A 14175-nucleotide genomic window follows, 5' to 3' on the forward strand; every position below is an offset into this window, starting at 1 on the left:
ACTTAGCACAATACCCTCAAGGTCCATACACGGTGTCACAAATGACCAAATTTCATTGTTTTTTATTGCTGAGTAGTATTCCATTGTGTATATAGACCACATCTTCTTTATCCATTTGTCCCTTAATGGGCACCTAGGTTGCTTCCAAATCTTGGCTATTGTGAATAATACTGCAGTGAAAATAGGGGTGCATACATCTTTACGCATTTGCGTTTTCAAGTTCTTTGGATAAATACCCAGCAGTGGAATAGCTGGATTGCATAACAGTTCTAATCTTAATTTTTTGAGGAATCTCCATACTGTTTTCCATAGTGGTTGCACCACCTTGCACTCCCACCAGCAGTGTATGAGAGTTCCCTTTTCTCCACATCCTCTCCAACACTTATTTCTTGTCTTCTTAATTATAGCCATTCCGACAAGTGTGAGGTGATATCTCACTGTAGTTTTGATTTGCATTTCCCTAATAACTAGTGATGCTGAACATCTTTTCATGTGCCTGTTGGCCGTCTCTATTTCTTCATTGGAAAAATGTCTGTTTAGATCTTCTGCCCATTTTTAAATTGTGTTAGTTTCTTTGTTGTTGAACTGTATGAGTTCTTTACACATTTTGGATGTTAACCCCTTATCAGATACATGGTTTGCAAATATCTTCTCCCAATTGTTAGACTCTTTTCATTTTGTTGATTGCTTCCTTTGCTGTGCAGAAGCTTTTTAGTTTGATGTAGTCCCATTTGTTTATTTTTTCTTATTTCTCTTGCCTGGTCAGACACAGTACTTGAAAATAATGCTGCTAAGACTGATGTTGAAGAGTGTACTGCCTATGTTTTCTTCTGGAAGTTGTATGGTTTCAGGTCTTACATTCAAGTCTTTAATACATTTTGATTTAATTCTGTGTATGGTGTAAGATAATGGTCTACTTTCATTCTTTTGCATGTGGCTGTCCAGTTTTCCCAACACCATTTTCCAGCAGTTTTAAAGTGAGAAGTTTCTAACTTCTCAAATAACAGACATGTAAAGATAAGGTTGGGAAATTTATTAGCTGCCATTTTGTTCCAAGATGGCTGACTAAACAAGGGACTACATGTGGACACCCCACAGAAATACCTAAGGTGGGCAAACTCATCCATCCATCCAACTGTTTTTAAAAAGTTATGTTTCCCTCCAGACAAATGAGAAATGCCGGAGGAGAGTGAGGGGGAGACCTCTTTTTGTTTAGCCAAAAAGATCTCATTAAGAGATGTGGTTAGGACACCTGACCAGCTTCACAGGGAGGGGCTAGGGCGCTTCAAATCTCATGGAGGCAGCTTGGCAGCCACTTCCACTTCCTTCCTCGGGCCAGTCTCTACATCCTCAGAAGGGCAGCTCTCCACGGTAAACTCAGGGTGGGACATTATTCTGTCTCCCACACGGGGATCAGGACGTGGACATCTTTGGGGGACATTATTCTGTCTCCTCAGAAGGGCAGCTCTCCATGGTAAACTCAGGGTAAGACTTCACTGGGTGCTTCTCCAGCATCACACACCATCAGGACTGAGAGCCGCCATGTTTATCAAGGGGAGCCCATGTTAGTCAGCTCAGTGCTCCCCTCTACTCAGGCCCCTTCAGGTGTCAATCACAGAGCCCAAGAGGCTTCCTGAGGGTAGAGGCTCACAGGGGTGGTCCCGGAGACAGGATTGTGACCTTGCAGTGTTTGGTGCTCCATGAATGTCCACAGGGACAGGGAGGGATGAACTGCAGAAGAATGTCCTAGGCTAACTCACATGGTTTGTGACTACAGCTTGGCTCCGGAGACCTCCCTCCCTGCAGCAGACCCTGTAAGGAAGGATACTCTCACGGCTGGCTTTATCTGCATGTTCTTCTTACCCAGATAATATGATGCTGTTTAGCTTATCCTCCTTGCAGTTTTGCACATATCAAGTGGGGAAAACCAAACTTGTTGTAGCCATTTGTCAGGTTGCTGAAAGCTCACGAAAGGAACTGCATTGCATGGGCAGCCATTTACAACAAGAGTTGTCACAATGACTCACCTCAACTACATTTATTCATTTTCTGTATAGACGTTTTAGTCAAATACTCTGACCAAAAAGTGCAGAATTTACATTGTGTGAAGTTAAAGTTCTCTGCTCTTGCTTTAGAGCTGGCGTTCTCAGCCTGGGCACCAAAGACCCTCTGGGCTGGATAAATTTTTGGTGTGGAGGCTGTCCTTTGGGTTGGAGAATGTTGGGCAGCACCCTGGCCCTTGCCCACTAGAGTCTCCTCAGCCGTGACAACCAAGCCTCTGGACACTGCCACCTGCTCCCTAGGAGTGGGGGATGGGGCAAAATTGCCCCCATTGAGAACTGCTGCTCAAGTGGTACCAGAAGATCACAAGCAGCAGCAAAAGTAATGTTTGCTCACCACTGGGGAAAAATGCCACAGACCCAAGAGTAGGCCTTCATCTAGTGACGTCTTCAAGCTATTTATGGCGCTTCCTGAGCACAGTGAACTCTAAGACCTCCACCCCTTAGCAGCATTTGGCTCAAAGGCTCCACTTCCAAAATGCCTTTGCCCAAAATGTGTTCAAATGTCAAGTTTATTTAATATTTCTCCAATCTGCCCTTCCTGTGGATGTGCGTCAACATCAGACATCTACTTAGGTCAGGTCATACAATGTGAGAGGATAGAATTCCCCATTATTTTAATCTCCTCTAGAGTAATGACTCAAAATGACCTTAAAATGATTTTAATGATGACAATGATGATTCCCTTACTACTGGAATAGGTAGTAACTGTCAGAAGAATGCAGCATGGTGAAAACAACAAGACAAAGGACTCAGACACGCGCTACTTCACCTGTAAAACACGGAGCACCACTTGGGGTGGACATAGATGTGCCACCTAGTACCCTCTCTCCGGCCCAGGAAACACCCGCTGCCCAGCTGCCGGGAGTGCTGACAGCAGGTAACTCCCAGCAGGATCTCCTAGGGCAGCCTCACCCACGATGGGCCCTTCCCTGGGGCTGCCACATTCAACAAGGGGGTGCGGCGGGGGCACCTGCAACAACTGTGGCGGCTGCACACGCTCCGGAGCATGGGGACATGGGTTAGCAGGGGCGCACCACAGCTCACCTTCACCCTCTACCCAATCCGGCGTCACGCCTGCCCTGACAGAGCTGACAAACGTCCTGCCTGCCAAAAGCCACCTTAGCCTCTGCGTCCAGAGAAGCCAACTTGTGACAGGTGGGAGTGGGACAGAGAGTGGTGATGAGAGGGATTTTGGAGCAGGATCACTCCCTAGCTGGCTGGCAACAAGGACCCCCCTCACAGGCTAGGCAGAGCACCAATGGCATCCAGCACAGGTGGTGATCCAAGTGCTAAATCTCTCACAGGTGATGGGATGGCAATTGCTAGTCACCACTGATGCAAGCTGAGGGGCTCCTGGGTAGCAAGACGGCAAAGCTGAAACCCAGATTCAGACCCAGACCTAGGACTTATTAGTTAGAGTGGCCAAGCTCCAGACAAAGTTAATCACCCACTCAAGGAGAGTCTATTAGGCTGCGGGAGGGATGAGTGGGGGAGGAGACCCTTCAACTTCGCATGGGGACTTCTGGGTGGATGTCTTCAAACTCTGAACCCGAGACTCCTGTGAGCTCTCTGAGCATGTAGAAGTGGCCCACCTGTCCCTATTAAGAACAAGTGCTGCCCCCTTGCTCCAAGACAATGTGGAAGTCTCTCTCTAAAAGATGGCATTGCTTCCCTTAAGCCCTGCCCCAACTCCTCTCCTGGCCACCAGGCCTGTAACGTGCCTCCTCCTCCAGCAGAGCTGCATGATCTAGCCAGAACGTGCTGGTGGGAGCGGGCAGAACATGTGGGACTAAATTCTAAGGGTGCTTCACCCAGGTTCAAAGGGGCAGGGGGTTCACCAATTTGGGAGCTATCCTGAGAAACAAGATTTAACACCCTGGCAGGTGCCCTGGAGCTGATGTGACCTCACTCCTGGGATGGCTCCTAGAAGCACAGAGACAGTGATGGCCCAGGCTAAGTGATCCTGAATTGCCAGAGGAGGATCGCATGCAGGCTTCTGGAGGAGGGTATGCTGCCCACAGCAGAGAAGTGTGGGCCTTTTAAAAAATAATTCTGTGGTGCTTACTGGCTCCTGGCACAGACAGAATACCTAATCATTGGACACCAAGTGACCACACACTGGAATGTCCATCACCAACTGAGCTCTATCAGGCCCACCAAGGAGTAAAGCCAGGCAGGGCCCGTGGCAGATGCACTGCTGGGATCAGGCACAAACACTGGAGGGCACAGGTGAGCTGCACAAGCAGGTGGCCCAAACCCCATGTCACCCACCGCTGGGGTGCCAGCGCCCTGCCTCAGTACACACGTGCAGCTGTATGCAGGAGTCCTTATGAGCAAGTTTGGCTTACGGGTGGGCTGGCTCAGTGTGTGGGAGTACAAGCCAAACTGTGATGGCAACTTCACTCAAGCCTCCGTCAGGAGTGGCTCGAGAAGGTTGTAGTGAGGGCAAATGCTCTCAAACGGGAGATACACCTGGTCACCCACCTGGCGTAGGAGCAGTGGATCAAAGTTAGAACACACAGACTCAGGGCAGCGGTGAATGGCCTGGCTGGCTGGTCAGGGGCCTGAAAGACCAGGGACAAGGAGGTCCGGGGTAGAGGCGTGTGGATGGATGACTGGGAAAGTGTGCAGACTGCTGTGCCATGTCAGTGTCCACCAGAGAGCACCCACCATGAAGAGGAACTAAACAGCACGGCAGTTGACACTGGCCAGTCTTGGTCACGTGCTGGCATGATGGACACCTGAATGGAGTGGCTGAGGTATGAGACACAGATCTCAACAGCTTATTAAACTTCTTGAGGCTGATTCAGCCACTGTTGCCACTGGATGTCCACCTGCCAGCAGGAGACGCCACTGCTGAGCTACCCTGTGGCGCCCTTCCCGAGGAGACTAGCCAGCTGGCCACCTGGCAGCAAGCTGACGGTTTCCACAGGAGCAGAAGCTTACCCGGGGTCTGGGTCTGCTCTCCTGCCTGCAGGTCCTCAGGCAGCATCACTCAGGCTTATGGAGTGTCTGGTCCGCTGGCATGGGACGCTACAGAGCACTGTGCCAGACCAGAGGATGCCCCTCACAGCAAAGGAGGTGTGGGAGTGGGCCCATGACCACGGGGTCCTCTGATTGAGTGACATTCAACACCTCTAGAAGCTTCTGGTCTGAAGGAGCACTGGGATGGCCAGAGGTGGAGGTGGAGCCCCGTTTGGAGGTGTGCTCCATGAGGACAGGCACCGTCTTACCATTCACAGTACACACAGTACGTCAAAGACCTTAATGTGGTACTGTGTCTGGGAAACAAGGGGTGGAAGCAGGAGTGGCTGCACATTCCTCGCAACGATCCCCTGAGGGATGTTGTGCTTTCTGTCCTTGCAACTCGTGGGCTCTGCTGGTCCCAAAGGGGGCACACTTTGCCAGCGGACACAGCAAGAGGCCCACTGAACTTAAAGCCACAACCACTGCCTGGGCACTTGGTGTCCCTGAGCCCAGGCCCAGTGGGCGAGGAGGGGACCCTCCCCACTGTCAGGAGTTGGGAGCAGCTGCACAAGTGTGTGGAGAGAGGGGATGTGTGGAGCCCAAGGGCCCACCAGGAGCCTGTTGGTCCTCCCCTGCCCAGCTGCGGCCGTAAATGTTCCAGTGCAGCAAGCTGAGCCTGAGCGGGTCATGGTGACCAGGCCTCAGGCGCTTCAGGGACCAGTGTCCACCCCAGGGTGGCCACCGAGGCCAGCAGAGGTGCCAGCTGTGGGGGGAGGGGGTCTAGAACAGGAAGGGAGATGATGAGGATGAGGGGTGGCTCTGAGACCAGATGTGGCAGTGGGGGCTACGATTTGTCCACTAAACTTCTTCCTCCTTTACATTTCTGTATTCTAAACTATTTTCCACTTCCTGTTTTGGGAGTAAGTTTAGACTCATGGAAAGATTACAAAAGCAGTACAGACTTCTTGTAAACGCTTCACCTAGCTCTCTGGAACCTTAACATTTTATATAACATCTTACAACGATCAAACCAGAAAATTACCACCGATACAATATGATTAACCAAACTACAAACCCTGGACCAATTTCGCCCATTTTCCCACTCCCGTCCCTTCTGACCCAGGATCCATCTGAGACCCCATACTGCACCGAGCTCTCAGGTCCCGAGTCTCTCCAGTCTGTGACGCTTCCTGTCTCTTGGTGACTCCTAGGACCTTGGCTCTCTGGAAGGGCACTGCTCAGTATCTGTACAATGTGCTATGACCTGGGCTTGTCTGGCGTTCTCTCAGGATCAGACTAGGGGGATGCATGATTGGCAGGAGTGGGCGGAGGGATGCTATGTCACATCAGTGTGAACTGTGGCCAACACGTCTTATTTTGGGTGAAGCCCAATCATCCAGTGAGGTGGTGCTGCCAGGCTCCTCTGCCGTGGAGTCTCGTTCCCATCACAGTAACGAGAGGATGCAAATAGCCTTTCCTCATCATACCTTTACCCACTAACTTGACCACCCAGTGGTTCCTCTCACAACAGTTACCACCAGTTAATATCCCCCAGGAGGAGAAGCCCCCTGGAAGCCTGGAGGAGCTGCCCCCTAAACCTGTATGAAGAGGCAGATGTGAAGGGACAAGGGGTGGACTGTGGTGGACACGAGGATGTGCCGCTGAGATCCCCTCCAAGGGAGTCTTGCTGCTCAGGTGCTGGTAGTGCTGTCAGCAGCCAGCCATCAGCTCCTTCGGGGACACCCTCTGCTGCTGAGAGCCACCTGGTCCACGGGCCCCAGGCTCTTCCAGGGCAGCCCACATGCAGTGATGACGGACATAAAGGAACCAGCCATTTTGGTCCACTGTAGGATAACCGTGACAGGCCATATATACATTGGGGCCCCCCATGGTGTGGTCGAAGCTTCGTTGGGGCCTGCCTCACAGTTCAACTTCTCCCTCTGCCCAGCCCAACTTCCTCTCCTCCTTCAACTGGTGTTGCCTACCTAATATTTCTCCTTCATGCCAAACTCCGCCTTAGTGCCTCTTTCTGAAGACCCCAACCCAGGACCCTACCTCTCGCCTTATTTCGAGGAAAAAGGAATGAAACACATTTAACTGCATGGTAAGTTACAAGCTATATACAAACACAAACTACTGTTATGGAGGAATTAAGCAGTTAAAAAATAAAATTCCATAATTATATGGGGAAAATTCATATCCTAAGCCACTTGCTCCCTCATCGCTTTCTCTTAAAAGTGCAGCTTTTAGGCTAGTAGGTACAGAATATTTTGATTGCAAATTCTGTTGTTTGGGTTACAAACTGAGTATTTACTAATAGTGGATGTCAGGGTTAATTAGACAGAGATATAGATTCCTCACTGAATGAGGTTCTACAGGAAATGATGCAAAACAGTGTCAATAAACGTTCAAAGAATGAAAGCCTTCTATGATTTCATGAATTAAGAATATGAGTTAATGAAGAACTGAGTTACAAGTGCATTTTGATGGAAAGTCCCCACAGAATGATGCCCTGCATATATTTAGAAAATAAGCAAACTAGATTTCTTCAGCAAGTTTTCTAGAATGATTTTTAAAAAAGAGGTACTCACAGATGCTCCTCCCATAATCTTGGGAAACATAACGGTGGAACAGCCATCTGGACTCTGTCCGAAGGTAGTATAGGGTGTTTGAAACCAAGCCTTTTCATTGGCCCAAACCACATCACAAAGAGGCAATATGGATGCTCCTAGTCCAATGGCTGGGCCATTTACTGCTACAATAATAGGCTTCTTAAACTGAATGAAAGTATTCACGAAGTTTCTAAAATGAAAAATAAATGAGGAATTACTCAAAGCATTGTGTATTTGAGCAACAGAAAAATCTACCATTATGGAATTCAATTTAACGAGATGTAAACTGCGTGGAAATCACTAAGAGCTGGGATGAGGTGGAGGCCTTCTCCCAGAAGCTGTGGATCATGGGTTTATTTACTGCATGTTGTAAAGGCTTACTGACACCCTGGAGGCCACGCTGCAAGTGGCTGTTGCTACAGGACCTCTGTGAAGTGTGCGGGTAAAATACAGCCAGAGGCTGCTCTTGTATTTGCACCTGGCTCTTGGGCTCTATGACCACTATGTCTTTCTCCTCACCCTTTCTTCCTTTTAAGACACAAGGAGCCCAATAAACACTACGGGCTTCAGAGGACGAATCCAGAAATTCTCCCAGAGAAAACCTGGCACGAGGCATACTGAGACTGCCTGGTGTCGAGCAAAGACTAGTGGACTGGGGTCAGGAACCATGGGGTCTGAGTCTGGACTTGGTTTGTGATTTCAGACAGCTCAGTGATTATTTGGAAATAGCAGATATTTCCTGGGTTTATACAGAACTAGACTGAATGGCTTGGGGAAGGTAGAGGCATGAAGCTTACGGGCTGGATTAAGACAGAAGTCCAAACAAGAGCAACAGACACACGTCTCCACACCACTTTGTATTCCACTGTGTGCTGTGCGATACAGTCACAGCAGGATTTCAAAGGAGAACAAGACTAGGGACAGGGCGGCCTTCACAGAGGAAGTGGAGTTTCACAAAACGCAGCCAATGCTATTTTTGGATTTGTTTTGGGATCAGGCTGGAAGAGTAGGCTGCTTTTCAATCTAGGGTAGGCTGGTGCCACACTGTATTGGGAATGTGCATCTTCTTCCCACCACTAGCATCTAATCTTACATGCAGAGGTGGTTTCTTGTTATCATTTAACGTGGTGCAGAAAGGGACAAACATACACAAAAACAAATACAAGATAATTCCTTTCAGGCAGTCTGAGTTCCAGGTCAGAACTATTCTAGGTCAGAACTAATTCTAAATTCAAAATTCAACCCCCATCTTTGGTACTGAAAACAATCTGGGTACTCTCTCTAAGTCAGCAGTTCAAAGGCAGAGCAGTCTGTTCAGATTCGTCTCCCCTCCTCCTCCAATCCTGACGTGAGGGGTCATGTATTTTTTTGTAGGAGGGCAGGTCAGGGAGGGGTGGGAGTGTGAGTATGTTGTGAGACAGACACTGAGTGAGAGAGAGAGGGGGAGAGGGGGAGAGGGGGAGAGAGGGAGAGAGGAGTAAGTGCAGAATTTGGCAGCTTGCAAGCCTAGCTCAGGGATTGTTCTCAAGGTACCCTGCAGTCAGCAAACAGACCTAAGCCAGGCCCCAGGATCCCGCAAGGTTTGTGGGATCGGGACATGGAGTGAGAATTAACTCATTCAAATGAATGAGTTACACTAAGCCTTTCTAAATGAGAGAGCCCTCTGAGGCACTGCTGGAAAAGATCACACTAGGTTTTAAAGATACAAAGAGCCAGAGAACCTTTTAAATGGGTTCTTGAAATAATCATAGACAGTTTACACGAAGCTACTTCAGTTGTGCCACCTTTTGAGGATTTTGGGTCAATGATACATGATGGATATATATTTTCTATGCCTAGTTACTGATGACGACTCTTGAAAAGGTAACTGAGGAATTGTTTCCATGATACAGAGCAGACGCTTTCAAAATGTGTCTCCCTGGGTGTCCTGGAGCAGCCCGGTGTGCACCCGCCTCACGTGAACGGGCGAGGCAGGAACTGCTCCAGCGCTAACGACGTCTGGAGACCACGGATGGGATGGCAGGTTAGTCCGGAAAGAATGACCAGAACAGTGCAAGGATGAAGTTTTCTACAGAGAAACGGCAGAAGGGATTAACTGCTCCATGCAGAAGTCTTCCCTCTCATGTTATATGTTTGTATAGAAGAAAAAAATCTGTTTCCAAAATAGACATTGCAAACTCTAAGCTTAGATTTTAACAGGCTGAAGAAACTGTTTGGAAGTGAATTTTTCCCCCCTAAAAAGATGATTTTATTTTTATTTTTGCCTGGAATAGTAACTTAATCTGAAACTTGTGGCTGTTTCTGGGAGGGGCATGACTGAGGACCTCTTCCCATTTCAGAGGACACGACCTGGCCATTCTGACGTGTGACCATGCCAGAACAACCATGGTCCACAGAGAAATTTGTTTTGTTTAAAAAATAAACAAAATGTTTCATAGAAATGCTTTTCTGTTGAGTACAAACTTCCCAGGGCCACAAAGCTTAGTCATGTGAGCTGGACATGGAGCCACAGGCTGCAGGTGGGGAGGCAGGGGCTGCCTTCAGGCCGGGGGATGAAGCTCTCAAGAGCCCTGCATTCAAAGAGGGCCTGCCTGTTGCTTTTGGTGGGCGTAAAGTAAATGTGTGTATGTGTATATATCTATTTTGGTGAGGAAGATTGGCCCTGAGCTAACATCTGTTGCCAATCTTCCTCTTTTTTCGCTTGAGTAAGATTAGCCCTGAGCTAACGTCTGTGCCAATCTTCCTCTATTTTGTATGAGGGATGCTGCTGCAGCATGGCTGATGAGCGGTGTAGGTCTGCACCCAGGATCTGAACCCACGAACCTGGGCCACCAAAGCAGAGCGTGCCAGACTTAACCACTAACACCACAGGGCCAGCCCCAAAAGCAAGTATATTTTAAAACTTAAAATCAAAACAAATGAACACCCAGATGTGCTCAATGTACCATACTGAATTAAAATTTCAGTTTCCTTTGATTTATCTGTGAATTGAGTGAAAGACAGTGTTGAGTATAGCAGGGAAAGGAAAGAAATTATATTTGCCACAAAATTAGCTTAAAAAGATTTATAATTAAACAAAACCAAAATTATATCCATTCTTTTAAGAACATTTACTACTTCACAGACATCACCAAAGAGTTAGAAAATCACGGAAGCGTGACAGTCTAGGAACTGTTGAGGGAACATGAGGCCCTGGGGTCAGAAGTTTTAACCGTCGGTTCACTGCCCTGTCTCAGCTGTGCTCTCCCGTCACGGTGACTGTAGGGAGCAGGACTGAATGGGGAAGAGGGCAGCCCATAGGGGACAGTTACTCACTCACTTTGTTCTCCCCCCAAAGCCCTGCTGGTCTCGCCTCACTCGTGGTGGTAGAAGACCCTCCCCCTTCTGGGGAAAGGAGGCTCATGGCCCTCAGACCCAAGACTTCAAAAGCCTAATATTCTAAGCTGATCATAATAATCTTGTTGTTATCACTAATGTGCTGAATGTTTTTATTACAATTAATCTGCACACTGGTTATCACCAACAATCCTGATAAAAGAATTAGCTGTGTGGACACCTGGCAATCCACGTGAAACCTAATTTTCCTCTTTCTCACTTTTCTTTTGGAAACTTGCTACAATGACATTCTCTGCCCCAAAGTTTTAAGGAATTCGAGACAAGACACCATAGAAACAAAAACTATACATAGGAATAGCTTTATGTGTATAAGCCAAAAGCTTTATACGTATAAGCTAATCTTCTACATATAAAAATTAATTTAAATGCAAATGAGCAAGAGTAAAGGTTAACTGAATCTGGTATAATTAATTATTTTCCGGATCCTGCCATTAAGAAAAATTCACATTGACAAAAATACATTCATTTTAAGAAGAACCAAGTGGATTTCCCTAAAGGAGGATTTAGCTTTTTCCTAGAATACTAATTCAGCTTTTTGTGCGGAGTGAGGAGAGTGGCATGGGAGCGGGAGGGTTTGGAGAGGAAATGGGAGTGGGCAGCTCATGAAAATAAACATTTAAAGTGACCTACAAGTTTAACAAATGAGGTCTCTTGATCTGTCTTTCCTCTGCTTTTCCTAACCCAACACTGCAGCGTGATTAACACTGGAAGACCAGGCTGGACTAGACTCAGCAGGGCTTAGGGAAACTTCCAGCGGGCAAGTGAGCCAGAACTGAGAAGGCAGTGGCATAAATCCCATTCTCTTACTACAGCAGCGATCCCAAATCACAATATTATCTGTAAAGTCAGTGTGATCCTACAGAAAATATACTAAGACACCATCTGAGGCATAGCAGTTTGTATTTAAAAAATGAAAATTAAATTCACGTAATTCATCATGAAAGGATGGGATGGATTAATAACTGGGAACATCTGCACGTTGTCTCAGAGGTACTGACAATCTGTCAAGGAATTATGTGCAGTGACCAAGAAGTCTAATTCGAAATTGAGTAACAAGATGGTCCCATCTAGTATATAAGTTTGAAATTGCTTACGAAACCAGAAATAATACTTAATAAAATCGGATTATAAAATTTCAAGCTATTTTTGAAAACAATAACTATCATATGATAGTCTAAAAAATGGTAATGTTCACAAAGATTAAGGAATAGATAACCCCCTGTATTGCATGCACATATGTGCACATGTGTGTACAGTATGATGAAAGATAGTAATTCTGAAAATGATTAAAAATGTTATAAAAGGCCAAGGTGATAGATACTCTATAACCCCAAGGTGTGGGGTTCCGGGACCCCTCTGATGGGCTCTCACAGCAGCGCCCATAAGACCTGTCTTTGAAGATCCGTCAGATAGAGGTGCCCATCTGGCTTGAGACCCACCAAACCAGAAAAGCACCCCCACCAATCCTGGTGTGCACCCCTGGAGCAGTTTAAGGGACCAGGAAGCCCTGTGCCCTCAAGTCAGTGCTTAGAGTCCCAGCCACTTGGAGCTCAATAATTATCAAAAGAAGCTCAACTTCAACTCTTCAAATATCTGGGGATTCTGGAGAAGATCCAACCAATTTCACTGCCATCTGCAAATCTGCACCCCTCAGCTTCCACCCTTCTGTAAACGACAAAGGCATTCCCAAAGGGCTCACGGGCTCACTGAGGGCATGGCATTTCAGGAAGGGGTGGGGCTGTACATCAGTCTTTCTGGTTGGTGACTGGGTTTCATTCACTTTAAATAAAATTAATCTCTGAAAAATCAGACATTTTTATATACTTACAGCGATCAGCATGAGAAGTGGGGACATAAGCAAAACATACACCTGGATACGCCTAGCAGAATTGAGTGGCTCTAGGGAAAGCGTTTTAGCCTGTTATGATAGAGCAGTGGGAAGTCCAAAGACAGAGGAAATGGAAATATCTAAAGTCATACTGTTAAACGAAAGAAGTAAGTTGAAAACAACACATAGTATAATTCCATTTATTTAACACAACCAAAAATGAATCTATGTTATCTGTGTGTGCATGGAACACATATTTGAAGGCGTTTACAAGACTGCTGGGGAGACAGATGAACGAGCAGTGGACACCTTGGGGGGAGGGGGCTGAGAGAAAGGGATCTTTTACTTTTACTTTTTCTTCTATATTATCTAGTTTTATGTGTCGTTGGATGAACTTGAACAAGAATGTGTACCACTTGTACTAAAAAACCTTTCCACATGATGTTACGGAAGGAGCTTGTCATAAAGCCTAGCCAATTTATTTTATAACCAAGCAAACAGTAAGTTATGATGTGAAAGAGAATGCATCTTTACTTAAGGACTGAAGACAGAACACACTCACAGAACCAATGATGGAAACTGGCTCCACGCTCACGCAGACTTCCATCATTCACACATCCCCGGGCACCGCTGGGACTGAGCCTGCCCTGAAATCGGTCATTTGCTCAAGGAAAGTAGTAACTGATGCCAGGCCCACAGAAAAGGAAAACGATTTAATTAATTTTGCTACTAGTGTCTCTCGGAAGGAAAGACACATTTTATTTGCAAGGCTTGTTTAAGCCTGCTCTATCGGGCACTGGCACGCTGAAAGCAAAACACTGGACCGATGTTTACGGATACCATTCATGCGTACCTGATAGCTTCTGCCATCTTAGTGCTTTCTCTTTTTCTGTCATCTGTTAAACGCCGTATAAAGTAAATAAAGTCGAGACCGCAGCAGAAGACGCTGCCCACGGCACTGAGCAGCACGAGCTTGCTGTCGTCAGCGGCGGCCGTGCTCAGGGCACTCTGGACTTCCTTCATCACCTGCAAGTCACCAGAAGTTCAAGTGGCAGAGCATTCCCGACAGCAGTGCCAAGAGCACCCGATTACCAGACAATCAGGATCTGCACACAGTGCTTTACAGCCTGACGTTGTTCCCTATAACGACCACACTTTAAAATAATTGACAGATTTCTGTAACGAGAGACTAGGAAGGCTGGAGACAGAGCATAATTACATAGGTAATTATGAAGAGAGTATAATTAGAAAGACGTGTGCACCTAAGTTACCTGAATATTCGAGCCACTGTGGCTCTCAGGAGACAAGG

General features: G+C 47.0%; 1 protein-coding gene across 2 annotated transcripts in view; it reads right to left on the reverse strand.

Moving 5' to 3' along the window:
• CDYL (chromodomain Y like) overlaps positions 1 to 14175 on the reverse strand; it is a 194927-nt gene that overhangs the window by 5359 nt on the left and 175393 nt on the right. For both annotated transcript variants that reach the window (XM_046640315.1, XM_046640314.1), the window contains exons 4-5: positions 13720 to 13892; positions 7622 to 7832 (exon numbers count right to left, since the gene is read on the reverse strand). In XM_046640315.1, the coding sequence (XP_046496271.1) occupies positions 7622 to 7832; positions 13720 to 13892 (384 nt within the window). The remainder of the gene's footprint in view (positions 1 to 7621; positions 7833 to 13719; positions 13893 to 14175) is intronic.

The sequence above is a fragment of the Equus quagga genome, chromosome 15 (genome assembly GCF_021613505.1).
Source record: "Equus quagga isolate Etosha38 chromosome 15, UCLA_HA_Equagga_1.0, whole genome shotgun sequence".
Taxonomy (NCBI): domain Eukaryota; kingdom Metazoa; phylum Chordata; class Mammalia; order Perissodactyla; family Equidae; genus Equus; species Equus quagga.